The sequence below is a fragment of the Beta vulgaris genome, chromosome 5 (genome assembly GCF_026745355.1).
Source record: "Beta vulgaris subsp. vulgaris cultivar EL10 chromosome 5, EL10.2, whole genome shotgun sequence".
Lineage (NCBI taxonomy): Eukaryota > Viridiplantae > Streptophyta > Magnoliopsida > Caryophyllales > Amaranthaceae > Beta > Beta vulgaris.
Window position 1 is genome coordinate 61,944,290 of NC_079206.1, and position 27,164 is coordinate 61,971,453.

Below are 27,164 nucleotides of genomic sequence, written 5' to 3' on the forward strand. Positions count from 1 at the left end.
ATTTGAATTTTATGATATAAATAATATACTTTAGCGCTTAACTATATTCTTCAGCGTTTAACTAATATACTCCAGCGATTAACTAATATGCTCCAGCGCTTAACTAATATACTCCACCGCTTATCTAATATATACTTCAGCGTTTAACTAATTCATCCAGAAGCAATTTAAGGCTAGCATAACTAATAGGTGCAAGCGATTAACTAATTCTATTGTTGGTTTGCTGCACATGTGTGATGTCAGTATGACATCAGCGATCTCACGTTAACACTAACGTGAGACCGTCTCTCCAAAAACGGACTCTTTATTATTAATGAAGGATTTCTTGTCCTATAGTTAAAGATTGAGGTATCGCGAAGGATAGGTCACAGACTCACAGGTTCGAATCCTCTTCTTTTTCTTTGTATTTTATACTATCTTTACGGCTCATATCATCATATGGATAAAAAAAACAAATTATTGTATTATTTGTACTTATAACAAATTATTTTGAATCCCCCTTCCCCTTATTTGTACTCGTTTCTGGCTCATATGGATCAAAAAAATAAGAAAAAGTATATTTGGATAAATTCAGTTCTAATAGGTTTAGCTTAGCGAAAAATATATTGAAAGAAATTTATTATATACAGTAGTTTTTTGAAAGAAAATTTTCAAAAGGTAGTTTTTTTTTTGAAAAAAATTGATTATAAAAAGTAGATTTATGAAAATTTTCTTTTATAAAATAAGGTTTAATAAGTTCAAATAAGATCTAATAAGTTCATATAAGGTCTAATAATAACGTTTATTAAGTTTGGATAAGTTCAAAGTAGTTTAGATATAAATAAGTTTAAATAAGCAATAATAAGTTGAAATAAACACCGGTATGCATGTCGAGATAGATCTATTAATAAATTAACATAAAAGTCTAATAACGGAACATGCAGGTATAATAAGAAAATGTAATTCGAAGTATTATAACAAGGATTCATGATGAAAAATAAACATGCAATTCTAATACTAAGAGTAACATTAAGTTGGAGCATGATGCACATCAATTCTTACAGCTTAAGTCTTAACCTAGGCTCTATAGTGCCTCTTATATATATCACCTTAACTAATGAGAGAGCACCAAGCTAAAAGACAAAATAAATATATAAATGTGTAAAAAACAAATAAGAAAAACTAACATAAAACTAGCTATACAAATAAAGAATAAAAACTATGTATAATAAATACTATGATCAGTATAATCTTGTGATACTTTATTCAATTCACTCCCTTCAAGTTGGACTTTTTCCAAGGTGCAAAGGCCTAACTTGAGGCAAAGATAGTTGTGTTGGCTCTCTGAGATTAGTCATAATGTCAGTCAATTATTGGAGGGCAGATTTGAGGTAGACAGTATACCCCCCCCCCCTCAATATGTTCTCTAACATAATGGCAATTCAGCTTGAGATGTTTTGTTCTTTCATGATGAACTGGATTTTGTGCAATGTAATGTGCAGTTTTGTTGTCACAATAAAGAGTTATTGGGGTAGGGATAGAGAAATGAAGGTCTTCAAGAATGCCATGAACCCACACCAATTCACTTGTTGTTTGAGACATAATCCTATACGTTGATTCTGCTGAAGCTTTTGAAACTGTCTTTTGATTCTTGGTATTACATGAGACCAAGGATCCACCAATAACCACACAATACCCTGTTAGAGAAGGCACAAGTCCCCAGTTTGCATCACAAAATCCTGTCATAAAGATATCTGAATTGGCTTAATTGATGGTCCCTTTGAGGTATTTAACCACATGGAATGCAACATCCCAGTGTGGTTTATTCCTTGGACAACTCATGAATTGGCTGAGCTGCTACACTGAATGAGAGAGGTTTGGTCTACTCAAGTTTAGATAAAGTAACCTACCAATTAACCTCCTAAAACTCTCCGGGTTCTCCATAATTTCTCCGTGATCAGTTGACAACTTAATTCCCTTTGGAAAAAGGATATTTAACTGGCTTACATTCAAGCAAACTTGTGTTCTCCACTATATCCAAAGCATACTTTCTTTGATTCAAAGTGATAAATGTAGCATTTCTTGACACTTCTAGGCCAAGAAAATATCTCATCTCTCCCAAGTCCTTGATAGTGAATTTTTGATGTAATTCTGATTTAAGAACATCAATATATTCCATTCATCTCCAGTCACTAAGAGATCATTAACATAAACCAAAACCACACAACATTTGTCTTTCTTTCTTCTACAAAAAAGAGAATAATCTCTTTTAGATTGTTCAAAATCTCTTGCAAATAGGAACTTTTTAAGTTGTATGTTCCATTGTCTAAACGCCTGCTTTAATCCATATAAACTTCTTTAAAGCTTGCATACTTTTCCTTCATCTTTTCCTTTGTGTCCATAGAGAGGGCCTCATATATATTTCTTCTTCAATAAACCCATGAAGGAATACATTATTAATGTCCAATTGATGCAACATCCACTCCTTGACAGCTGCCAAAGACATCAAAATTATCACAGTTGCAAATTTTGCAACTGAAGAGAAGTATGCTTGTAATCCTTCCCCTTTAGTTGCTTATCACCTCTAGCAACTAGTCTTTCTTTTAATCTTTATATGCTGCCATCTGGTCTAAGCTTGGTCTTATAGACCCATTTACTATCTATGGCTTGTTTGCCAGCAGGCAGGTCTGTCAAATTCCAGATATCATTTTTTCTAAAGCATCTAACTCACTCTTCATAGCTTTGACCCACCATTGTTGCTGAACAACTTCTTTGTAGCTACCCGATTCTTCGATTTTGAGAACATCATTTAGGGAACATAGATATTTTGTAGTATATCTTTCATCATCACCAAGTGTGACAACATTGAAACTTGGTGATGTCTCCTCCATGTGACTCAGATTACTTGGAGGAAGCTGAAATTCATAATCTTCCAATCTTTTAGGAAGTGTTCTTTCCCTAGTTAATCTCTTTGGACTGATGTGAACAGCTTCATCATTAGCTGTCATTTGATCCTCATCTGCATCTCTTATGCCTATGGCATTTTCATCATCATCATTCTCTCTAACCATCACTTCATCTCCCTCAGTCACTCTTTCTTCATGAGTTGTGTGAGCAATATTCTCCTCTTCTTCGGCATGCATGTATATTATCCTATACATGGTTAGTTCCATCTATAGGAAGAGAACTCATACACAGTTTCATCTTATCTTTCACTTTTAAGGTGTTCAAAAGAGGAAGAATTCTTCTTTAAATATTACATCTTTACTTGTAAAAATTCTTTTCTTTTCTAAATCATATAATTTGTATCCCTTTTAGGCATAGGGGTACCGAACTAGCACACATCTTATACCCTTTTCATCAAATTTATCACCGACTCGTCCTATTTTGCTTGCATAACACAAGCACCCAATTACTCTCAAATGATCATAATTACGCTTTTGTTTCATTAGTCTCTCATAGGGAGTTTGCCACCCTATTACAGCACTAGGAAGTAAGTTTATGAGGTGAGTAGCTGCTAAAATGCATTATCCCTACAATACTTAGGTAGACCTGCATGTAATCTGAGAGATCTAGCACATTCAAGCAAAGCTTTGTGCTTTCTCTCACCCTCCCATTTTGCTGAGGGACTCCATGTATGCTCCTCTGATGAACTATACCCTTTTCTCTGAAAAATCTCCCACATTCATCTTGTACTATTTCAGTACCATTATCACTCCCGATTTCCTTCATTTTATTTCCAAATTGAGTTTCTACATGAGCTAGCTAGAAACTCTATCAGAAAATCTCTCACCATTTATTACTCAATAAATGAGTTCAGGTTACTCTACAATAGTCATCTACTATAGTTATTAGGAAGTAACTTGCTCTTGAAATTGTCTTCACCGTGTATGGCCCCCATAAGTCAACATGGATTAAGTCCAAAAATTCCTTAGCTCTATTACTGCTCAGGGAGAAAGGTAGTTTATGGTGCTTAGAAACATGACAAGTATCACAATAAAAAACTTTCAATCCCTTACAATCACAAATATCCAAATGTTGCATCTTTGATGAAGAACTATGGCCGAGTCTGGCATGCATTACATTCAATTTAACATTTCTCAAAGTTTTCTTAACATTTCTTACAAAAACATCTTTATCATTCACTTCTCTCTTTTTTTCTTTAGTTCTTCTCCCGCCTTCCTGAAATCTATACGATCCATACTCCTTCTCTCCATGTCCTAGTTCTTCATCAGTACAAGGGCGGTCCTGAAAAATACACCCACACTCATTAAACTTCACTTTTATATTGTTACCTTTTACCAACTTGCTCATAGAAAGTAAAATAAATCCTTAAATTTCTTTATATGGCTAGACCTAGTACATAAAAAGGCTACTACTCTTAGACCTTCATTGACCTACTTTCTTTCACAATAATTAAAATTGGGTAAAATTTTGGACGAGAGATGAAGGAGGGGTGGGAGAACAGAGAGAGGAATATGTAAAGGCACAAAGGGGTTATGAGGAACAGGGGTATTTTGAATGTTTTAAAGAGTTATGTTTAGTAAAGCGAGGTCGTATTTAACAATCATATTTGGCAGTGTTAACTGTAAGAGAAGTTTGTTTGATTTACAAAAGTAGCTTTTTGTGGTAGTATTTCTCTATACTAGTTATTGCAATAGTTGTTAATAGTTCTAACATGTCTACGTCAATGTTAGCAGGATCGAGATCCTACTTTGGATCGTAGGGGTCGGATTGTACGTATTATCGTAAGATCCTACAATTCCATAAAATAGAGATAATTATGATAGAATATGGTGAGAAACTCATGTTAAAATTTTACACAAATTAATAATGAATTATTTCATTAACAAATGGTGATAGTTTTTTCAATACTATAATATTGAAGTAACATGTCATAATCAAAATCTGATAGGAGAAATTTAATATGTGAAATTACTTTATGATTTTTTTACGATTGACTCGGATCGTAGAATCGTATTAAAATCATACAATATGTTTTTGTGTGGTTAGGTAGGATCGAAAGATCATATGTAGGATCAGGATCGATGAGGTTCTTCCGGATCATAGAATTGTACAATCGTAAGATCCGGATCGGGATTTTAATAACAATGGTCTACGTTGGTTAATACAATAATTGGATGAAAACTACGGTGATTATAATTACTTTTTCTTATTATTGAAATTGATTTTTACTTATCTCTAATCTCTAATATGGGAGACACCAAAAAATAGAAAAAGAAAAAAAGAGGGATAACTAACTGCTTCATTTGAACAAAAAAAAGTGGGAAGAAAAGTACCACATTTAAATTGAAGAGATGTTTTTTGAAAAAACAAAATGCAAAGATTGTTGTTCGACACAATTAATTTAATTTTGTATATGTTTTCACACGCAATGTGTGCATGTAAGACTAGTTACTTGTAAAACGAACTCCCTGGTGTATTGTTATAACTGAATCTTACTTAATAAAAATATTTTTTGTTAACTGAAATTGATTACAAATGATAACAATGGTTAAAGTAATTTTTGCTCAATATGATTTTTTCACATGGTTGCTAAATATAACCTCACTTTACTAATACAACCCTACAAAATATCTAAAATACCCTTAGCCTTAAAAACCCATTTCTCTCTCTAACTACTCTCCTCTCCACTCCTCTCTCTAACTACTCTCCTCTCCACTCCTCTCTCTCTCTCTCATTCTTCCTTCTTCCTTCTTCGTCCTCTTAAAGATGTTTTTGATCCAAGAGTAATTTGTACCCAATTCTCCATCATATGGGGCGATTTCCCCATTTCTCTCTCTAACTACTCCTCTCTCCACTCCTTTCTCTTTCCATCTTCCCTCTTCGTCCTCTTCAGATGTTGAACAAATTGGGGTTGATTCAAGAATAATTTGTATCCAATTCTCCATCTTTTGGGGTGATTTGCATGAGTGATTGTGTTCTTGGCTCCGTGCAATGCGAATTGGGTCTTGATTTTTAACCAAATTTCACGACTTTGGAGCAAATCGGGCAGTTCTTCGGTTTTTCTTTTTGAAAAATTCTGGCTGGTTGGCAAATTGATGCGTTTTGCTAATTTTTTGATTGCTACGTTTTTCTGATTTTCTTATTGCTGCATTTTTGTTAAATTTCTGGCTCGTTGGTCATGTTTCGTTGGAGCAAATTGTTGCGTTTTTATGATTTTATAACCAATACTTGTTTTTGTTTGAAAATACCATTGATGAAAGAAGTACTTTTTTGTACTTCAAATTCTATGAAATTGGCTTGTTGTATAATTGAATGGAATAACTCTTACTGTTTTTTTTCACGAAACAAAAATAGAAGATCTCGTGCAATGTGCACGAAACGAAATACAGTATTTCATGCAAGCTGCACGAAACGGATTCAATTGTTTCGTGCAATCTGCACGAAACAAAATCAATTGTTTCGTATAGTCTGCACGAAACATACTAATCATGTTCGTGTAGATTGCACGAAATAAGGCAAATCATGCGCGAATCGTCCGACCTATCATAATTACGAAAAAAATTCACAACTTACATCATATTGAACTTCGATTGGGTCAAAATTATGGTCCATTGAATATGAAATTAAAAGTTGTAGATCTTCGATGAAGTTTTTTTATATTAGAGAGGAGGAGAGAATATTTTTAGAGAGAGAAAGGGTTTTTTAGAAAGAATATGATAATAGGGTTTTTTAGGCTGCGTTAGTAAAGTGAGGCAGCGTTTAGCAACCCCTTTTTTCAAGGCCATGCATGGTGCACTTCCCGATCTAGTTATAAACTAAATTGTTTTGAAATTAATTGAAACTGGATTGTGTATCAAGCCTTATTTTTACTAATTAAAACTTATTTCTATTATACATGTACAGTTTACTGATTTTACCAAGCAAAATGATTGGAACCTGTTTTTGCTAATCATAACTAACTAACAAATATTTACCAAATGCTACTATTTTGTTAAGTTGAAGTGAACACATATATGTTACTTGCTGTTAAATACTAGTGATCAAACAATTAGAATTACTTATAAGTAGTATTTGTTGGAAGAAGTACAAAAATTGAACTCTTCCTTTCGTTTGTAAATAGTTGCTCTACTTTTTTTTTATTGTTTTGCATACATAATTTTAAGGATTTTTTGATTTTAATAATGCAACCTTTTGGCCATTCGCAAATAATAGAGCAACCTTTTGATTATTCCACAATAAGACAACCTTTATACCCCATTAACTTTGGGTAGGTCAAAACCGGTTATAACCTGAAGAATAGGTAAAATGGGACACGTGTCGCATAATAATTGGTTCCATAAACAAATTATATAAAAAAAATTTAAAAACAAAAGATTAAAAAAAAGAAGATAAAACCCCCCTAGCCCCCTCACCGCACCGTAAACCCCCTCTCTCTCCTCCCCCCACCCACTGCCACGCCACTCTCTCCTCCCCCCACCCCAACCACCCTTTACGCAACATGAGCCACCTCTTTCCTCACCGTCGGGTCCAATGCCACCCTCACCCACCCCATCTTTGCCCCTTCTCTTCTTCTACTTGACCCACAACCCAACCCCAGAGAGTTCCCCCCGTGCGGCGCTGCATTGCTGCAACCACCTGTTTCAAGGCTTCCTGACGGTTTTTCGGGGTGGGGGAGGTGGGGCTGGAGTCGGGGATGGAGGGGGTGGGGTTAGGGTATGGTTGTTATTATGTGGGTCGGGGATGGCGAGGAGAGAGAAAGAGGGAGGGGGTGGTCGTGGTTGGGGAAGGGGAGGGATGGGGGTGGCAGTGGCTAGGGAAGGGGGGATGGGGGTGGCAGTGGCTAGGGAAGGGGGGGTTGTCGTGGCTGGGGAAGGGGAGGGAGGGGGTGGCGTGGCTGGGGAAGGGGAGGGTTGTCGTGGCTGGGGAAGGGGGGTTGTCGTGGCTGGGGAAGGGGATGGAGGGGAGTCGCGTGGCTTGGGAAGGGGAGGGAGGGGGTGGGTTTAGTTTAGGTTTTTTATTAAAGTTTATTTAATATTATTAATTAGAATTAAGTTTGTTAATGGGTTTTAATTAAAAAATTACCATTTCTTCAAGTCATCGGTCAACTTGACCTACCAAATGTTAATGGGGTATAAAAGTTGTCTTATTATGAAATAATCAAAAGGTTGCTCTATTATTTGCGGATGGCCAAAAGATTACATTATTAAAATAAAAAAATCCTAATTTTAACTATTAATATTTTTGGTAGCATATCCTCTTCAGTTTTTTTTTTTGGTTATGTATGTAAAAAAGCACCAACTTCAGTATATAAACATTACACACTGATAAGTGACATTTATGTCACTTCTAGGGGTAGTTTTTAGAGTATTTTTGTAGTTTATTTTCATTTATTTTAACTTTTTAAGCCTTTAATTCTTATTTTTCTATTTTATGGCTTAATTAGATTAATTAATTATTTTTACTAGTTTTTATTTCTTATTTTATTATTTTTTTATCTCTCGTATCTCCCCTCGTGTTTTGATGTTGCTTGTAGGTGAGCTTATTGGAGCTATGGTGTGAGATTTAAAATGACAATACAAGACATATCCTACACCGCACTCTTATCCTTAACCTACACCACACCCACATCACACAAATCCACCACCATCTCCCCCAATACATCACACCAATCCACCACCATCTTCCCTACTCCAAACACCGCAGCACCACCATCACCATGGCCTGCAGCACCGCCTACTCCACCTCCGCAATCGGTCGCTCCGTTTAAAATTGCCACAAAACAGAAAAATTTCAGAATGTATGAGCGACCATGGAGCGGGCGCGCTCATCAATCTCACCCATTTACTAACAGCACGTGATGTGGTCTTACTTGGCATCCTAAGATTACTTCTTACGCCATGAATTAACGGCAGAGATTAATCACAGAAAAGCAAATTGATTTCGAAAATCAATGGCCGTTTATTCCCGTTGATGATGAATTGATGATGATGATGCAGTGAAGAAGCGAGGAACGACGAAGATGAAGGAGTAGCAGGGGGTGGGGTTTTGTTTTTGGGGTTTTATTTTCTTTTTTCCTTTTTCTTTCTCCCTTTCTTTTCTCCACTTCTTCTGTACTTTCCGGTTTGGTTTTTTTTATTCACATTTCTATTTTTCTTTTCCTTTTTTTCTTTCCTCCCTTTTTCTACTGCTTTTTGGTTTTAGTTTTTAGGTTTTAGTTTTTAGGTTTTATTTTCTTTTTCCTTTTTCTTTTACCTCCCTTTACTTTCTAGTTTCTACTCTTTTCCTATTTGTGTATTTTTCTCTCATAATATTAGTAGTATAAATACACTTAAGTCATCGTTTAGGGAGAGTTTTTTTTTTTTCTTATTAGCCTAGTTTTATTTTTTCACCACTCTTAGTTTTAGACTTTTTAGGGTTTTAAGGAGGTTTAGCCTCCATAGATTAGTTTAGGAAGAAAAGGGAGAAAACTCAAAGAAAGATGGAAGATTGTAGATTCAAGGGTGACATTTGTATCGAAACTTTCAACCATTAATCAATGAGCATTTCTTACTCTATCTCCTCTTTTATTATTTTATTTTAATTGTTTTTCTTAGATTAGTTGTTCATGATTAGTTTAATTATTTATGATTTATTTTATTTAGTTTAATATTAGATTAATGATTATTATCATGTTATTAAAGTTTAATTTCTCTAAAGTCTTCATTTTTGTATTTATGGAGTAGTTTGTTGGTTAGGGTTTGGGTGAAAACTCAACCATGATTGAATTGGGCATTTGAGATTGGATTTAGAGATTTGCGTGATTAAATTATTACTTGTTTAGCTCTTATAATCTATGTTGCATTCTATTTGATCACTTGAATGTCATATTAGATGGAGTTGATTGATTTAGGTTGGCATGAGAGTGTGACCTATTGATTTAGGTTGGCATGAGAGTGTGACCTATTGATTTATATTATTGACTTGGGTTACTTTGAACCTCAAGATATGTTAGTAATGGATGAGAGTCCTTATTTGATGTCTTGAGGATTTCTCCGCCTATGAGAGTAGGATGGGAGTTGTGTGTTGGGTCAATAGCTAATTCAAGTAGTGTTCATGTATTATCTCTATGTTTGATATTCTTGTGCCTATTTCATGATTAGTTGGTGTTTAATCCCATCTCCTAACTTTAGTTATCTTTCATATTTAGCTTTTTTTCGTAGTTCTTAGTTGGTTATCGACAATTTCCAACTTGATTCCGGTCTAGCTTGTTCTTTTATCAATACATTTTGGTGTTCCTTAGTCCCTGTGGATTTCGACCCTTACTTATCACTTTGCTCAGTCTAGTGATCTAGTTAGGTTTTGTTTGATCTTAGGAGGCTAGTGACGACCTAGTTTTTCCTTTATCACACACATAAATAACCTAGAGGTGTTCACCAAGGGAAGCTTTCGCCCTAAAAAAGTAGTGTTTCAATCCAAGGTGTCAAATATGACTTGAAATCTGGAACAATTTTTTTTGTCCAAACTCTAGAAATTTAGGGTAGAGGTTAGTCGGGGTTTTTGGGCCTAAAAACATGTATGCTTAAATTATTTGACCCATAATTTGGGCCCAACCAAGCCCAACCTAAAATTTAGGTAAAAAAAACAATACCTAGCTTGAACAATGTTTGAACTAAGTTAGCTTTGATAAGCTCTACATAACGTTAATGAATCATATTAGTCAAGTAGTTGTAGTTTATATCTTGTCATCAACATATAGGGCCAACTAGAGGTGACCATTAGGTGTGCCTAATCGGACCCAGCCCTGAATCGACCCCCAAGAAGATTGGCACGGTTTGGACCGTCAGATGACTGAACCTGAATCAGCCCATATCCGGACAACTAAGCAGATTATTCTTGTGGACCAAGTTGACTTGTGAGGAAACCGCACTATGAACTACGCCCAAACCTGAACCGAACTCCACCCTGAAATGCCCGTTAAACAGGTCGAGAAACGACCTAAGCTTTCTTAATCCTTGGCCCAGTTATCAAAAACATTAGTGTATATGGACAATATCAAAAATCATTTATTTTCAATACAAGTGCATATGCATCTAAACATCAAAATGCATTTTCATTTGCGTTTTTTTAAAAAAACCGAGCTGGTGGGCCAAACGCGAATTGATTTATCCCGACCGGAGTACTAAAATGGATCGAACTGATCCAAGTTTGAGAAAATCCATCCCTAAACCTGATCCGAACCAGCTAGCTAACCGGTCCAATTTAGGTTAATGCCTAGTTAAACCGACGCGACCTATAAATCGGTCTAAAATCGACCCAACATGACCCGTGCGTGGCGATGTATAGGGCCAACAATGAGATAGTTATTGAAATAAAGTCATATGCTTTGATTTTATGCATACATAATTGAGCATACAAATCCTATCTGTCCTAATAACATGTATGCTTTATCATTCAAGCCATATAATCATTTTAGTATTGTAATGTCATACAATGAAGTTGATCGATATGACTCACTAGATTCCTTCATTGTGCTCATTATATATGCTCATCAAAGACATAACATGATGTTTTTATACATAGGATCAAGTGAGATCTTGAGTACTAGTAAGAGCTCCTAGCCTCCCACCTCCCCATCATGAGACCAAGTTGAAGGTTGTTCGATCCTTATCCACCCCAACTTTAATCTAGCTATTAGTCAGAAACTAATTGTTGTGATTTCCAATTATGAGCAAAATTCCCATGAGTTTCCTTGTGATTTGGATCTCTTCAATTTCTCTATTATGACAAGAATTTTGCCTACTTAGACCAATATATTTCATTTTGATCACTACATTCAAATGATAATATAAACTTCCCTAGCTTCTTTTAAAGTATTAATTTGTGCCAACTCATTTTATTAGATTCAACTAGCTAGCTAGTATACTGTATACGTTTGCATTCTTTACTAGGGTTCCCAATCCGGGACATTGGTTCTTAAACAATCAAAAAATGATGTAAGAACCCACCAAAAAAACAATAATGATGTAAGGGAAACCTTAGTGTTAATTAGCCTTGGATTGTCTTATGCATCATGGGAGAATAATGTTGTCCATTATTATGATGGTTGCATGGGCTTAATATATAAGTATCATTCTCCCTATTCAAGTCTTCTTGGATTAGATTGGTAGATGCAATTTTGCACCAATACACTTATACTCTTCTTATCTTCAAGATAAACTAGTCCATTTTTACAACTTGATGATGAGAATATTAGGTTTCACTAAACTCATAAATTATCATGTCTGCTATAATATATACATAACTCCAAAAACTACCAACAAAACTTGTGGGCTTTATAATTGATTCCCACTTGTACACATAATAATTATTTTTTTGATAAAATGTTCACATCTCTTATCACACTTTGTTTAACGTTGATTGTGCATGAGATGGAAATTAAAGGAATGTGCTTCTTGAATTACTACTCCTCTTTGGGAAACGAGAGAGATGCTAATTAATCAATATTTGACGTACAATAATAATCTTTGGCCTCTGACCATGTTCAGTCATAAATCAATCTTAATCTTTTTTTTTTATTAGTTGCTTTTTTTTTTTTGTACAATATTAATATTTTTCACTGATATGTAACTATAAATTCTTAAAATATATTATCATGTTGGAGATTCATAATCAAATTTTATTTAATGTATACTTTTATAATAACATATAAAGGAAGAGAGACCAACATCTTTGAAGACATGGATAAATTCCTAGCTTGGATATAATTTTCCTCTGTATTTTGATGCTTATAGCCACCATCATATTTACGCTCCGTAATGCCTTGTAATGATTTCAAGTTTTGCTTGTAACAAAACAAGTTGTTAACAACCTCCTTAATAAAACTCCATCCTAATATAAAAAATATATATATTTAAAATAATAACAAATTTTTTATATAATTTTCAGCTAAAGTCTCTATAACTTATACCTTGTCACTTTCTTAATATGCATGTTGGATCAAATTAAAAGAATCAAATATTCTATAATGAATTAAAGTAGATGTTATACATGTTATTAGTGATGGTCACTTGTGCGGGCTGGGCAGGCTGGTCTGCGGGCTGAAAAATCTTGGCCCATACCGATTTGGTTACCGGTTTTCATGGTTCGTGGGTCTGGTGGGATGGGCCGGGCTCACGGGTCAGCATGAGATTTTTTTTTTCAAAATTATTCATTATTGTTACATAAAATCTTTAAAATGAATTAAAAATATATATAAATATTAATATTAATGAATAATTTCATTATTTTTAAATTTGATTGAATTATAATATATGCAATTTGATTAAAATATATACAATTTAATTAAAATATACACAATTTGGTTCAATATTTACTTGGATTGGGCTCGTCTGGTTCATGGGTCGGGTTGGACCGGTTTTATGGTTCGAGCTGGACGGTTTTAGTAGTGGGCTTTAGTGGATTGTGTTCAAGAAATCTGGCCCACGACCCACCCACCAATTTCACGGTTCGAGCTGACTGGGCTTTTTGCTGGCTCGACCCACACGGCCCATGAGGTGGGCTGGGCTGGATTGGCCCGCACTATTAGCCATCTCTACATGTTATGTCATTATATGACCTTCATAATTCACGTAACTCGAAATTAAGTAGTACTTGACGTAGTAGAAAGAAATATTCCTTATACGACTACGCTTTTTAAGAATGAAGTTTTATTATATCTTTTTCACTACTCTTAAAGAGTTTGACCTACTAAACTAGACTAATTGATCAGCAAAGCATTGATCCATAAAAGGCAAACTAAAGAAACAAAGAAGGGGTGGAGAAAGACATGAACAATGTATTAAGAATGCGGTAAGATGCATTGAAGTGTACATCTAGGCTGTTATTCGTACGAGAATATTATAATAACGATATCATCAATTTAACTTAAACGAGCCTGTAAGAAGCCGAAAAGTAGAAGACACTTTGCATGAGTTTTTTTGCATCAAATTTGTACATAATGCGGTAGTGTATAGTATTGTAATGTTTATATTATTATGTTTTTACTAATATTTGGAGTTATTATGGAGTAGGTAGATGTGGCCTACTTTTGGAAACTAAAAGAATAATGCAAGATTAGATACTACGTACTACTACTATCTCGCGCGCACTGCTATATCCTCCGCCGTCGGGAGTCGGTCGAAACAAAACTCTCTGTATCCCCTTTCTTTGAATATATAACTGGTTTTTATGTCTGGATTATGCTTCGACTTCTTATATTTTTCATTTATTTTCGCTCTATTATAATCACACTAGATATGTATTACTTGATTTAGTAGTTAAGATTTTAGTATATAAATTTGAAGTCAATAGATAGATTCTTATACGATATCTTTTTATACATATTCTCTTTTCTATTACTCAATCTATTACTCAATGGTGGTCCTAAAGAAGCTTATTGGAGTGCAATTTAACAGCATAGTGAAAGAGGATCATTGGAGAATATGCTATGAATATAGTGATGATATGTAGGACTAAGGGTTATAACTACATATCTACAATTAATAACGGCCTTGTCAACAAAAATTAATAATGGATATCGCATAAAAGATGTATAGATCATGCAATTAACCTACTTGAATATGTGTACTTTTCATAGATAGAATCTCCACATAATTAAATACTTCGTTACTCTTGAATATAAAGTCAATTATGTCTTCACTACTAAATCTATAACTAAATTTACTTCTCAATGTAGAGAAAACTATGTCGTACCAAGTAAGGTTTGACCATTTGACATTTCTGAAAGAGAAGAAGTCTCTAGATGTTTGACAAACAAAACCTATATATTGATCAAACTGTAAAACAGATAAGATGGACTACGGTGATTGGTATAACACATGTAATGTCAATGCATTAATTCAGAAAAGAACCTACTGGTCAAGCCTTAGCTTGGATGGATCCTCCAATTGCTTGAAAAAAAAATTAATACTGATACCTCTTTCAAATTGAAGATAATATTAGTGTAGCAGGTGCAACAACTGTGTGTAGAGATCATAATGGTGAGCGAATTCGAGATATATCAAGCCATGTATACTGCAAGCTAGAGATGCAATTGAGGCTGAACGACTGTAAACAAGTTTTAGAAGAGCTCGCATATGATTGTAGAGCCAAGTCACGTCTAACATCTATAGCAAACCACTGCAGGGCAAACCTAGGTCAACTACAAGGAGTCAGACTATAATATGAAGGCAGAGAAGCAATTATATCTTCACTACAAGCTCTATAATGAAATGCACTTCTCAATGTATACAAAACTATATACCAAGTAAGGGTTGACCTAATAATAAAAGGTTGGTCTCATGACTTAAAGGTCGTGTCATCAAATAAATCCCACTACAGGCTCTTTAAATGGGAGGTTCACCTTATAATTCTCCCTCAAGGCCTCAAGTTTCAAATAGTTTGACCTGCAACTTACTTGTAAAAGGTGCCAACTCTCTGTTAGAAGAATTAACCCCAATCCATAGACTACGTACTCGCATATTATTTCCATAATTTGTACTCACATCGCAAAGTGTCCGTGCTTCTTGAGGTCATAAACTAAAACTCCTCATAGATGCTAGGTAATCTGATATGACACAGGGTGCTCATCTGGTTCTTGACTCATTATTGAAGTCCAAATTTCTTCTAATCGTCTAGAGCGAGCCAACTAGTATTATAAAAGAGGTATCCGAATAATTATTTAAAAGCACAATACAAATATAATTTTTAATCTCTCAAAATCTAACAATAATGACGAACGAACCTGTACCTGACAAATATAGGAACTAGAGTACTAGACCCTTAAACAAAAAACTATCTTTTTAGAAAAAAAAAAGCTAAATATTTTTCTTAAAAGAAATAAAAAAATGTGAATCATTATAGCAAAGTTGGTTAGAAAGCCTACACGAAAAAGCCAATCTAATTAAATTTCCAAATTATCTTAAAACAAATCAGTGGATGTCACATTGGTTCTGCATTTTCTAATTTTTTTTGCTTACTCAAATTCAATTCATTTTTTTAATCCTATCAGTCTCTCTCCCCGCCTAATAAGCTTGCGTCTAATTTGACCCCTCTTTCCAAACTTCCAACTATTTCAAATCTTTTCTTTCTTATATTTATGTTCACCTCAACTCACATTTCTCCCACAAACATCCTCTTCATCTTCACGAGTTTAATAACCTTCAAATCCTCTGTTTCTCTGTTACCTTAACAAATAAAAAACCTCACTTTCTGCTCATTTATTGCTGCATACCTGTTGTGTCCACTTGTTTGTCAGTTCATACATTCTGTTGTTTACTTTCACCATTTTTGCTCCTTTTTTTTTTTTTACTTGTTTTTACTTGTAATGTAACTTCTTCATCTACTGTCAACATTATTACCCAGTTGTTTTAATCTCTTCAAAATCATTTCTTTTGCTATTTTCTCACATGGGTGTTCGCTAATTTCTCATTTCATAACTGTTTTTGGAAAATGCCCATTTGTTTTAATCTGTTCTAGAACATTCCTACTGTGATTTTCTGAGATGGGTTTGCGTTAGTTTTTACTCAACAGTTGTTTTCCGGTGTTTTTGGTGATGCCCATTTGCCTAAACTTGCGTTAAACCAGTTTTATTGATTTTTTCAGCTATGGATTTTCGCTAATTTCTCTTTTTCAGAGTTGTTTTTCTGTGTTTTTGGGAGATGCCCATTTGCTCAAACTTGTTCTAGAGTATTCTAAATCAAATTTGTGATAATGGGTCTTCGCTAAATTTGTTGTTTTTGTGTTAAAAATCTTAGTTTTCTTGAATTTGAGGTGGGTTTTTTTTTTTTTTTTTTTGAGTGATTTAGCTTGTGAAGTTAGACCATGTAATTGATCCTTGAGATATAGTTCCACTTTGATATTGTGTATTTGAGTAGTTTTTTTTTTTGGTGAGTGGTTGTTGATCAGGTCATTTTATTGGTGCTAATTGAGGTGCAATTTTTGATGGGTATGAAGTGTGTTGCAGTTAGCCCCTAGTTGTGAGTTTAGTTGATGGAATTTGCTAATCTACTCCGCTAATTATCATCCTCCTATATTTTGCCATGAACTTAACTCGCTAATCTTCTTTGTCTAACCTAGTTATGGAGCTCAAGTAAGCAATAGAAACTTGTTAGCTCTTAAATCAATTTGATCAAGTACTATTCTTTCATTCATTTATAGGTTCAGGTTTACTAAGATGTAAGCCTCTCCAATTTTACACTATCCAATGAACCAAAAATTTTGTTGCCTAAATAATGATTGCTTATCAATAGCTTTCTACCCATGATTATCTGGGAAGTATCTTTTTTCATGGAAACTTGATTATAGTATCCGCCTCTCGAGTCACTTAGAACTATTGAGTGAGTTTAGGCCTTGTGTTAAGTATATCCTTAAAAGGAAGGAGGGAGGCTCGTGGGGCTCGTAAACTTGATTGATCATGGAGGAAACCTTTGTTCCCTTTCGCGGAATTAGGAATGATCTCAAAGCAAGACTTCTTTGTTACAAGGAAGATTGGACTGGAGGACTTCGTGCTGGAATTCGGTTTGTGATACCATTACTTCCTTATTAGCTACAACATTGTGCCATTGAATTTGAGCTTTGATGGTTATCTTAATTGAGAGCCATCTAAGTATCACTAGTTATTGAAATTGGAAACTTGCTTGTAACTAATCATTAAGAAGCTTATATATGTTCCCCCATGTTCTTTGGATCAGGATTTTGGCTCCAACAACTTATGTCTTCTTTGCTTCCTCAATTCCAGTCATATCTTTTGGTGTACAGCTTGAAAGAACAACTGGTACAGTGTAATGTTTTAATGCTTCGGCAGAGCAGTTGTTCTTATCTGTGCAATGTCAATCAAGTTTTAGGATGACATGCCTTTGTTCAATTGTTACTGCAGATGGATCTTTGACTGCAGTTCATACCCTAGCTTCAACTGCTGTATGTGGCATTATCCATTCGATCATTGGAGGACAGCCGCTGCTCATTCTAGGGGTAGCTGAACCGACAGTTCTAATGTATACATTTATGTACAACTTTGCCAAGGAGAGGAAAGAATTGGGACACAGGCTATACTTGGCCTGGACCGCCTGGTAATTTGATGACTTGGCTATGTTAAATTTTTGAGAAGGGCTTTGCTTGAAATTTGTTAATGTCTGTCATTTTGAATGCAGGGTATGCGTATGGACATCCCTTCTGCTTTTCCTGTTGGCCGTATTGGGAGCATGCTCCATTATCAATAGATTTACACGCATAGCTGGTGAGCTATTCGGACTGCTCATTGCAATGCTCTTCATGCAGCAGGCAATTCGGGTGAGTATGATATTCTCCCTACTGATATATTAAGTGCATCAGTGCATCACCAGTCTGCTATTTTCTGTATGCGTAGAAGAATGCATTCTGTCAGATTTTCTGATTTTGTGCTGTGACCCTTCTTGACCTTTTGTAGGAAAGCTTTGAAACAAACCCACACATCTTTAGTTAATTGGAAGATGGATTTGTTTAATATCAACCTAAGCGTTTCATTGCAGGGAGCTGTAGAGGAGTTCCGTATACCTGAGAGGGAAAATCCAAACCAGACTGCATTTCATCCTTCTTGGCGTTTTGGCAATGGAATGTTTGCATTGGTTCTGTCCTTTGGCCTTCTTATAACTGCATTAAGAAGTCGTAAAGCTAGATCCTGGCGTTATGGTACAGGTATACATTTTCTCTTTGGATCTCTATTTTTGATTTCAATAGTTTAAAACAGAGTTATAGGTTTGCTGAACGTAAATTGGTCTACAAACTAAATATAAAGTATTTTGCTACTTTGATTGCACATATAATGCTCCTCCAACCCTGCAGTGGCAGAAGCTCCCTTGTTGGTTATTGCTGACCATTTCTCACTGCAGTCTTCTGCTTGCATAATATCTTGATCTGCTGCAATGTGTTTTTGCTATATGCAGAATGAGATTAAATTTTGGTCATTTTAACTTATTTTCTTGTTTACATGTTTGTTTGAATTGAAATGTTAACAGGTTGGCTACGTGGGCTTATTGCGGATTATGGTGTCCCAATTATGGTGCTGGTATGGACTGCTATATCTTACATACCAGCTCATGATGTTCCAAAAGGGATTCCTAGGCGTCTTTTCAGTCCAAATCCGTGGTCTCCTGGTGCTTACTCAAACTGGACTGTCATCAAGGTGTTTATCCTTAATTTTAGTGTATATCTGCTTAGGAATGAAGGCAGAGTTTTGTCTGTGATTTCTTGCTTCAGATCCTCATAATAAATGCAATATTTCTTGTTTTTCAGGACATGCTGAATGTCCCTGCACTGTACATTGTTGGAGCATTTATCCCAGCCACCATGATTGCTGTTCTCTATTATTTTGATCATAGTGTTGCTTCTCAGTTGGCCCAACAAAAGGAGTTTAATTTGAAGAAACCTTCCTCATATCATTATGATCTCCTTCTCCTTGGTTTTCTGGTAAGCAATCAAACCTGGGATTTGAAGTAAATCTTAATTGCCTAAGTTGGTTTTAACTTTTATGACACTATATCAACTTTCATTTTGGTGTTATTTTACAGGTCATTTTTTGTGGTCTTATTGGTATCCCCCCCTCAAATGGAGTTATTCCTCAATCTCCCATGCATACAAGAAGCTTGGCTACGCTCAAACACCGGGTATCATTCAATCATGATCTGGCTAATATTTAGAGTACCACTAGGATTTTCCAAAACGTGAAGAAAAAATTATTTTCTTTTGGATCACACTCCTATAGTTGATGCTGGAAGGTTTAACTAGCAGGACAATACAAGTGGACCCTAGTAAAGGCTTAGACTGGCTGCTATATAATCATTCAAAGTTCAAAAAACACCCTTTAGACTAGTTGGAATCACTTCAGGATGGGGACACTCAGTGTGTCATGTATTTTAGATGTGATTGAGAAAGCTTAGACATGTAAATCCTTGGCTCTGTTGCTCAAGTAATTGGCATCAACAACCACCTTTACGCATGAATAACAGCTAATTTTGAATTTTAAGTCAATAAGCATTTCGTGCATAAGTAGAACTCCATACAAGTTAGTGCACATGTCGTCGGAGAGCCATAATTCTAAAATCATTGTCACTGCCTTTTGAAACAGCTGATGAGGAACAAGCTTGTAGTAGCAGCAAAAAATAGTATTGAGAAGAATTCAAACTTGGGTCAGTTATACAAAAGCATGCAAGAAGCTTACAATGAAATGCAGACTCCTCTTGTCTATCAGATACCACCGTCTTCTCTGGTGAATTAGCCGATCTATATTTGTTTACCAGTATTAGTCAGGATTATTTCTAGCCTCCTTTTTCTTGAAATCTGAACTTTGAACAGGGACTCAAGGAATTGAAAGAATCAACAATTCAGAAGTTTTCAAGTAATGGTGACATTGACGCACCAGTTGATGAAACTGTTTTTGATGTAGATAAGGACATTGATGATCTTTTACCCATTGAAGTAAAAGAACAACGTCTCAGCAATTTCCTTCAGGCGATAATGGTGGGTGGCTGTGTTGCAGCTATGCCTGTCTTAAAAAAAATCCCTACAGCAGTTCTTTGGGGATACTTTGCGTTCATGGCCATTGAAAGCTTACCAGGAAATCAGTTTTGGGATAGAATATTGTTACTCTTCACTGCTCCTGGTCGACGATATAAGTATGCACATCTAAATTTCAACTTTCATACAAAGCAGTTTATCGTCCTTGCCATTTTGCATATCGTTTCTGGTGATCTTTTTCAGGGTGCTTGAGGAGCAGCATGCAACTTTCATTGAGACAGTTCCCTTCAAAACGATTGCACTCTTTACGATCTTTCAGACTGTATACTTGCTGCTGTGTTTTGGCATAACATGGATCCCAGTGGCAGGAGTTCTTTTTCCCTTGTTGATTATGCTTCTTGTTCCAGTTAGGCAGTATCTTTTACCCAGATTTTTCAAGGGAGCCCATCTTCAGGATTTGGATGCAGCTGAATATGAGGAGGCACCTGCCATTACCTACAAAATGTCGTTTCAAGTAAGCTTTCTGAATCTTTCTTCCTAATTTACTCTTCAGGCTTATTGAGCAGTGCCTTATGCTCTACTCTCTAACTATCTACATAGGGTCAAGATCCACAAGCTTCTGTGACTAAGATAGAAAATCGGGAATTCCTTGATGAAATTATGACAAGGAGTAGAGGTGAGATCCGCAACATTCAAAGTCCAAAGATAACCAGCACTACCCCGGTTTCCCAAGAGAATTTGAGGCATGCTTTTAGCCCCGGGATGTCTCAGAGATTACACAGTCCTCGAATTACTGAACTGAGGAAGGGGAAAAGTCCTGGAATGAGCCCAGAAGGGGTTGAGATAATGGAGGTCCCCAGTCCTCAACCTTCGCTGCTTGGAAGAAATGGTCATGCATCATCTTCGAGCTAAGAAGCCTATTTCTCTACATACTATAGCTGTTTGTGAAAGTGCTTGAGAGGCGTATTAATATATACCATTATATTTAGTGCTTAGTGATTCTAATTCTAACAGTCATATCTGTGTGGCTTTTCTGTTGTAATGATATGTCAAAAAGATGATGGATAGACATACTTATGGAAATGAAGAAGCATTTATCAAAATTTTCTCTCTACTTAAAGTTTTTGAATTTTTACAGTTACTTGGTTATCTGTGAGTTCAAGAATGAAAGTGATCGTTGCATTATCTAAATATATCACGAAATCAAAGCAGAACCTTTTTATGTGATAATCTCCATTGTGTATTACTTGAACCACATCTTATAATATCTCTTGTTATGTAATTTTGTGGATAAAATGATTTTTGATATTGAACTTCTATATAAACCTAGTACTACCTGATGCTTCTTTCTCTTGTCAGGATATTTCCAGGCAACTTAGAAAGCAGCATTCTATTTGTTAAATTCATCTTAAGATATACTAACGAAATATCGAACTGTCTCTCCTATACAATGAATATACTTGATGATGCAGCCTAAAAGAAAAAAGTTTTTGATAGCCAGATTCATAGTGCTAGGTAGATACCATGAGCTCAGAACTCACATCTCAGGTCATTTGATTATTGATACATCATGTAGTTGATTGCTGTTGCTTAAATTATATGAAATTCTTTGTCTAAGAAAACAGGTGCATAAACGATATATTTGATCGTGGAGCTCGAAACATCATCATTGATGGAATTCACAAGTTGCTGTGCTGATCTGTAAATCTAATGAATCAGTGTCCTAAAGATGTCCTGTGGTCTGTTCATATCTTATCAGGTGACCTCTTTACTCAGCACTCAGCACTTGTCTGTTTTGTTTTATACTTCCTTCTTTGAAGATTATGCTTTCCCTTTTGTAGTGAGTGCTTTGAAGCGTCTTCAAGTTGATGATCTATCCAATAATGGTTATGAGCTGCTGTATCATTGGAATCTTTTCCATCCAGGTATGATAGTATAGGTGCCCTACATATCCTTCTATGGTTACAGACAAAGGGCTAAAGTATTAGGATTAGACATTCGTGCATTGCATCTGTCACCTTTCTTTGTTATCTTTTGTTACTCGGATACTTCATTTTAGCTCAAGTACCAGTGTCCGATCATCGGCTCTTTGATACTGGTACAACAATTCGATACTCCAGTTTAAGCCAAAATCATGCAAAATTTTCATCTAATAGCCAAATCGGTCACTTGACATGTATCTTTGCTTGACATCGAGAGCCCACGTTTGATTAACATAAGTTCCTTTTTCTTTTGACACAAATTTACTGATACCAATCAACTCGTCCATTTAGAATCGTAATCACATTATGCCATCACTCCCTCTCCTCAATCGAGGATTTTCTGTAACTTAATTCACTAATATACTATTTAGTATTTATATTTTTCCTATCTTCTGATTTCTCCACCAATCCTTTAATGAGGTTATGTTTCAAATTTTAAGCAAATTCTGTTTCCTTTTTCAAAAAATATGACTAGTTTTACTTCCTCTTTTTCAAAATACTTGACACTCCTTCGAACATGCTTGTCAATACATAACTTTAACTGTTAGTAACTTAGTATCTCTAATTCCCTACATGTAAACGAATTAACAAGGTTGATATTGTAAAAGCTTATATCAAAACGAATCTACAAGATCCCACATGACTGTATTTTTCCAACATAAAAATCACAAAACATAGTCAAAGGAAAGTTTGTGATTAGTGCAAAAAGTAGACCATGATATCTATTTTGAAATGAAGGAAGTAGTATACATGACCATACTTTCGGAAGAGGGCGTATAATAGTGTTTTACCTTCTAAACCCTAGTTCAAAAATGGATTTGATTATTTTGTTTGATTAAGTAGTCATATTGTTACCTAGATAAACAAAATGCAAAGTTTTCTTGTATATCCATTAATGCTTAAGACGTACTTAGATATGATTGCTTCCTTATCCTAATCACAATAATGATTGAAAAGCATGAATATATAAAAAACATCAAATCCTTTTATCATCAAATTTAAATGGTCCCAATAAATTAGTTGTTTGAAGGTTCCATAAATTGATGTTTAGTTTCAATTTGTACAAATGATATATGATTGAATGTGAAATTTTTGGCATGCCACTAAATGACAGGTCCTTGCTGATGTAACCATACCACTTCCCTTTCATAATTGAGAGATACTGTTTTTTTTCATGCACTTGTAAAAGAAATCTTGAGTTATCTCTTTTTCTTTTGGTTTTGTGATGTTTGTACTATTTTTTTTTTTGTTGGTTTTGCTATATTTGTAATAATCCTTTTCTTTTTGTGCATCAGTATAGTCTCTTCAGCATGGTGTATACTGGTTAAAGGTGGGGTGCATCAGTGCATGCATTTCAACTTCTGCAAATCTTGCCAATTGCATGCAGTGTATTATTGTTGTTGTTATTGTTCTATTACAATATCTGCTCCATTATATTTGCCATTAATAATTTGTTTCTCTATTATTTCTTATCCCACATCCATCCACACACTACTTTCATTTCAAGTACTTGTGTTGCATCCTCGACACTCGAACATAGGTGAAACATTTGAACACTCTTCAATTTGGGCTCAAATATCGACACTTATATACATATCCGTATCAGACATGAATATCCGAGTTTGAGTAACACAGTTGTTTATTATGGTGCAAGGTTAACCGACCGTACAAATTTAAGAGTACCATGTGGGAGCTAGAAAGAGGGGTCACAATTCACATAAAGAGGGGTCAAATAATTCTATAGATCCTGTGTAAATGAGGGTCATTGTACTGTTGAAACACATACTAGTGGATTGTGATTGTATCATCGTATGTCAGTGCTCCCACTCAGAATTGCTTTTAGTTCAGACATAAATAAAAGGCTGTTATATTTTACCCATGTGTGATAAAGATTGTTTACCACTAAGGGAGCTCATTATAGGTCATTAGCTCACTTATTTTGGTGAACTGTCTTTCTTCGTCATTCTTTGTTTACTTGTTTGAGTGAAATTGGATAAATCCCGTATCTTTTGGTTTGCTCATGCTGCTTCTTTTGAACAACATTCGTCGTAATGGATTTCCATATCTTTGATTCCTTGTAGATTGGAATTAAGCCTAACCAATCAACTTCTCAATGTTTAACATGAGTAGTGTGAGCATTGAGCAATGAACATGTGTGATGCTCTCACCTTTGTGTGAGCATTAACGTGTGTACTTAATCAAGAATATCTTGGTCTAGTGGTTAAGATTGATGTGTCGTGAACGAAGTTACAGGTTCGAAACCCCATCTCTTTCTTTGTACTGCTTTTGTGGCTCATATGGATCAAAAAATAAATAAACGTGTGTCTCTTACATGTTAGCATGGACTACCATCTAAAGACAATGGTGTACAAGGACGTATAAGTAAGTTTAATTTGGAAAAATTGATTATAATAATTCAATTTTTATCTGATATTTTTAAATACAATTACACTTTTATATGCATAAGTCAACTTTCTAATTGAGATTGAACTTCAAACATGAAATCTTATCACTTTTGTTATAGGATAATCAGTAATGTTGGACCGTTTGCTTCGTATAAATATCTTTTCGAGATTTGCATTTAATTAATGGACCTTCTTAATTAGTACTGAAAGGGATAGGATTCCACGATTAATAGACATATTTTTATCAAAAAAATTCTAACCACATACAAGTCAAGTGGGATCCTATCTCAAAACTTAATTGGCAATATATTATGCAGCTACTTTTTGTACAACAAATTCTTACAAGTTACAACGTACATGTGAAATTTTCTTTAAGCAACATGTCCACTTACTTGTGGCTTGTGCTTGGACCATGATGCTTCATGCATGATACATGCAACATTTCACAAGTTAATAGTTACGAGGAAAAGAGGAAAATATATAATGATGATTTTTGATATACTCATCCTTTAAAAAGTCTCACCTTTCGGCAAATAATTTCGATATTATATTGTATATTCCCAAAACAGTCACGGAAAATTATGACTAGTTGAACGAGTAAACAATTCTTCTTTTTCCTCTCCATTTCTTGTTGCCCTCCCCAACCATCACTTCTCTTACCTTAATCTCCTCCCAATCACCTCTTCTCCATTGAAATGGTAGCGTCTTATCTAGAGGTGGGCATGGGCCGGGCCAGCACGCGACCCAGCCTAGCCCGATCTGTTGTCCGCTACGTGGGCCGTTGGTTGTGGGCCTGTCACGATTAAGAAATTTTATTTCTGGCCACGACCCGCATGAGCCCGCCTAGATTGCCCGTGGCCGAACGTCCCTTTCCTTTGTTTTTTAGCCTAAAACTGTCAAAAATCCAAAAAATCAACATAAAACACGGACTAGTGCTGCAGGAAGCACGAGCCCGACCCGCGGGCCTGGGCCGAGCTGGACAAATCTAGAAATTTTAGGGCGGCACGGCACGACCCGCCGCTCACGGGTCGAGCCTGGGCCGGGCAGGACAAATCTAGAAATTTTAGGGCGGCACGGCACGATCCGCCATTCACGGGCTCGAGCCCGACCCAACTCGACATTTCCCCAAGCCCACGGGCCGCCATATGAGTATATGACAATAAAGGAGTAGCCCCTTAGCCTTATAAAGTGAACGGACTCAACTCATCTATTTCCTCAATTTGGGATATACATCCTAACACTCCACTTAATTCCAAATTCATTAATTGTGGGAAACACTTCCATTCACATTAGGGGGATTTGGAAAATCTTTGGACCGAGACTGGACCAGAATTGAAAATTTTCGTTCCGGTTCGAGTTTGGACCTGTTTCACCATAAAATGTATTTTTCAAAAAATAATTTTATTTAGATTTGAACATATTTATAAGCCAGAAATCCCAAACCCATTTCACAAGGCTAAGGAGGTTCCACCTTAAATTCATATGGCAATAAGGGGAGTAGCCCCTTAACCTAATGAAGTGGACTCAACTCATATATTTTTCAATGTGGGATCCACATCCACATTCCAAGACTCTCCTTAATTCCAAATTCATTAATTGTGGGACAACACTTGCACTCACATGTAGGTTATTCATAGGCTCAACACAAACGTTGATCAATTATCTCAACCTAATATAGAACAACAAAAATTTATATGAGAGATGTTTGTTGGATCCATCGATCTTGATCTACATTGTCAATATATATACTTTTCAAAATTTTAAACGATAGACAATTATAGATAATGATGATTATGTTGGACGTTAACAAATGTAAAAGGTCAAAATATAATTTCTAAAAATCAAAGAAGGTTAGGAGGTCACCACTCCTCCGTCTTGAGTCTTTTTACGCCATAGGTGGGATCTGTAGTTCGTATCGTCTATTGGCTCCCTATGCCCCTGCGGCCTGCCCGGCAAGTGCCACCTCAATTGCGATGTGTTTATACTTATATATACAAAATATCTAAGATCGTGTTTAGTTCACCTTCAAATAATAACTTTCATATAAATCCACAACTGAACATATAATAAGTTTTTAATGAAGACAAAGTTTGATTATTTTGCGTGTGTAAGTAAGCTCGGGAAAAATGAGTTGAAGTGAGACATAGCCCGTAGGCCCTATTCTTATAACAAGCTGAACTGAACTGCAATAAAGTTGTGAGAAAAAAGTAATTAAATCGAATCGAATTGAATTAAATTGAAATAAATCGATCGAAAAAACAGAAACTGTACCCAAAACAACAAGCCCCTACACGTTTTAATTTGTCAATATCGACAAGATCGA

The 27,164-nt window shown here is 35.4% G+C and overlaps 1 protein-coding gene across 1 annotated transcript; it reads left to right on the forward strand.

Annotated features, from left to right (window-relative positions):
• The first annotated feature begins 16,021 nt into the window (after positions 1–16,021).
• On the forward strand, positions 16,022–21,568 carry LOC104894284 (probable boron transporter 2). The gene is made up of 12 exons (XM_010680476.4): positions 16,022–17,481; positions 17,655–17,737; positions 17,840–18,032; positions 18,114–18,252; positions 18,471–18,636; positions 18,957–19,123; positions 19,234–19,407; positions 19,509–19,604; positions 20,066–20,206; positions 20,293–20,612; positions 20,698–20,968; positions 21,055–21,568. Exons 1-12 carry the CDS (start codon positions 17,378–17,380, stop codon positions 21,364–21,366), a joined length of 2,166 nt encoding a protein of 721 aa, XP_010678778.1. The 5' UTR covers positions 16,022–17,377; the 3' UTR covers positions 21,367–21,568.
• The last annotated feature ends 5,596 nt before the right edge of the window (positions 21,569–27,164 follow it).

Coding starts and splice junctions, on each gene's coding strand:
- LOC104894284 (XM_010680476.4), top strand. CDS start 17,378: ATGGAGGAAACCTTTGTTCCCTTTCGCGGAATTAGGAATGATCTCAAA. Junction 19,124..19,233: donor CAAACTGGACTGTCATCAAG/GTGTTTATCCTT, acceptor CTTGTTTTTCAG/GACATGCTGAATGTCCCTGC. Junction 19,408..19,508: donor TCCTTCTCCTTGGTTTTCTG/GTAAGCAATCAA, acceptor GTTATTTTACAG/GTCATTTTTTGTGGTCTTAT.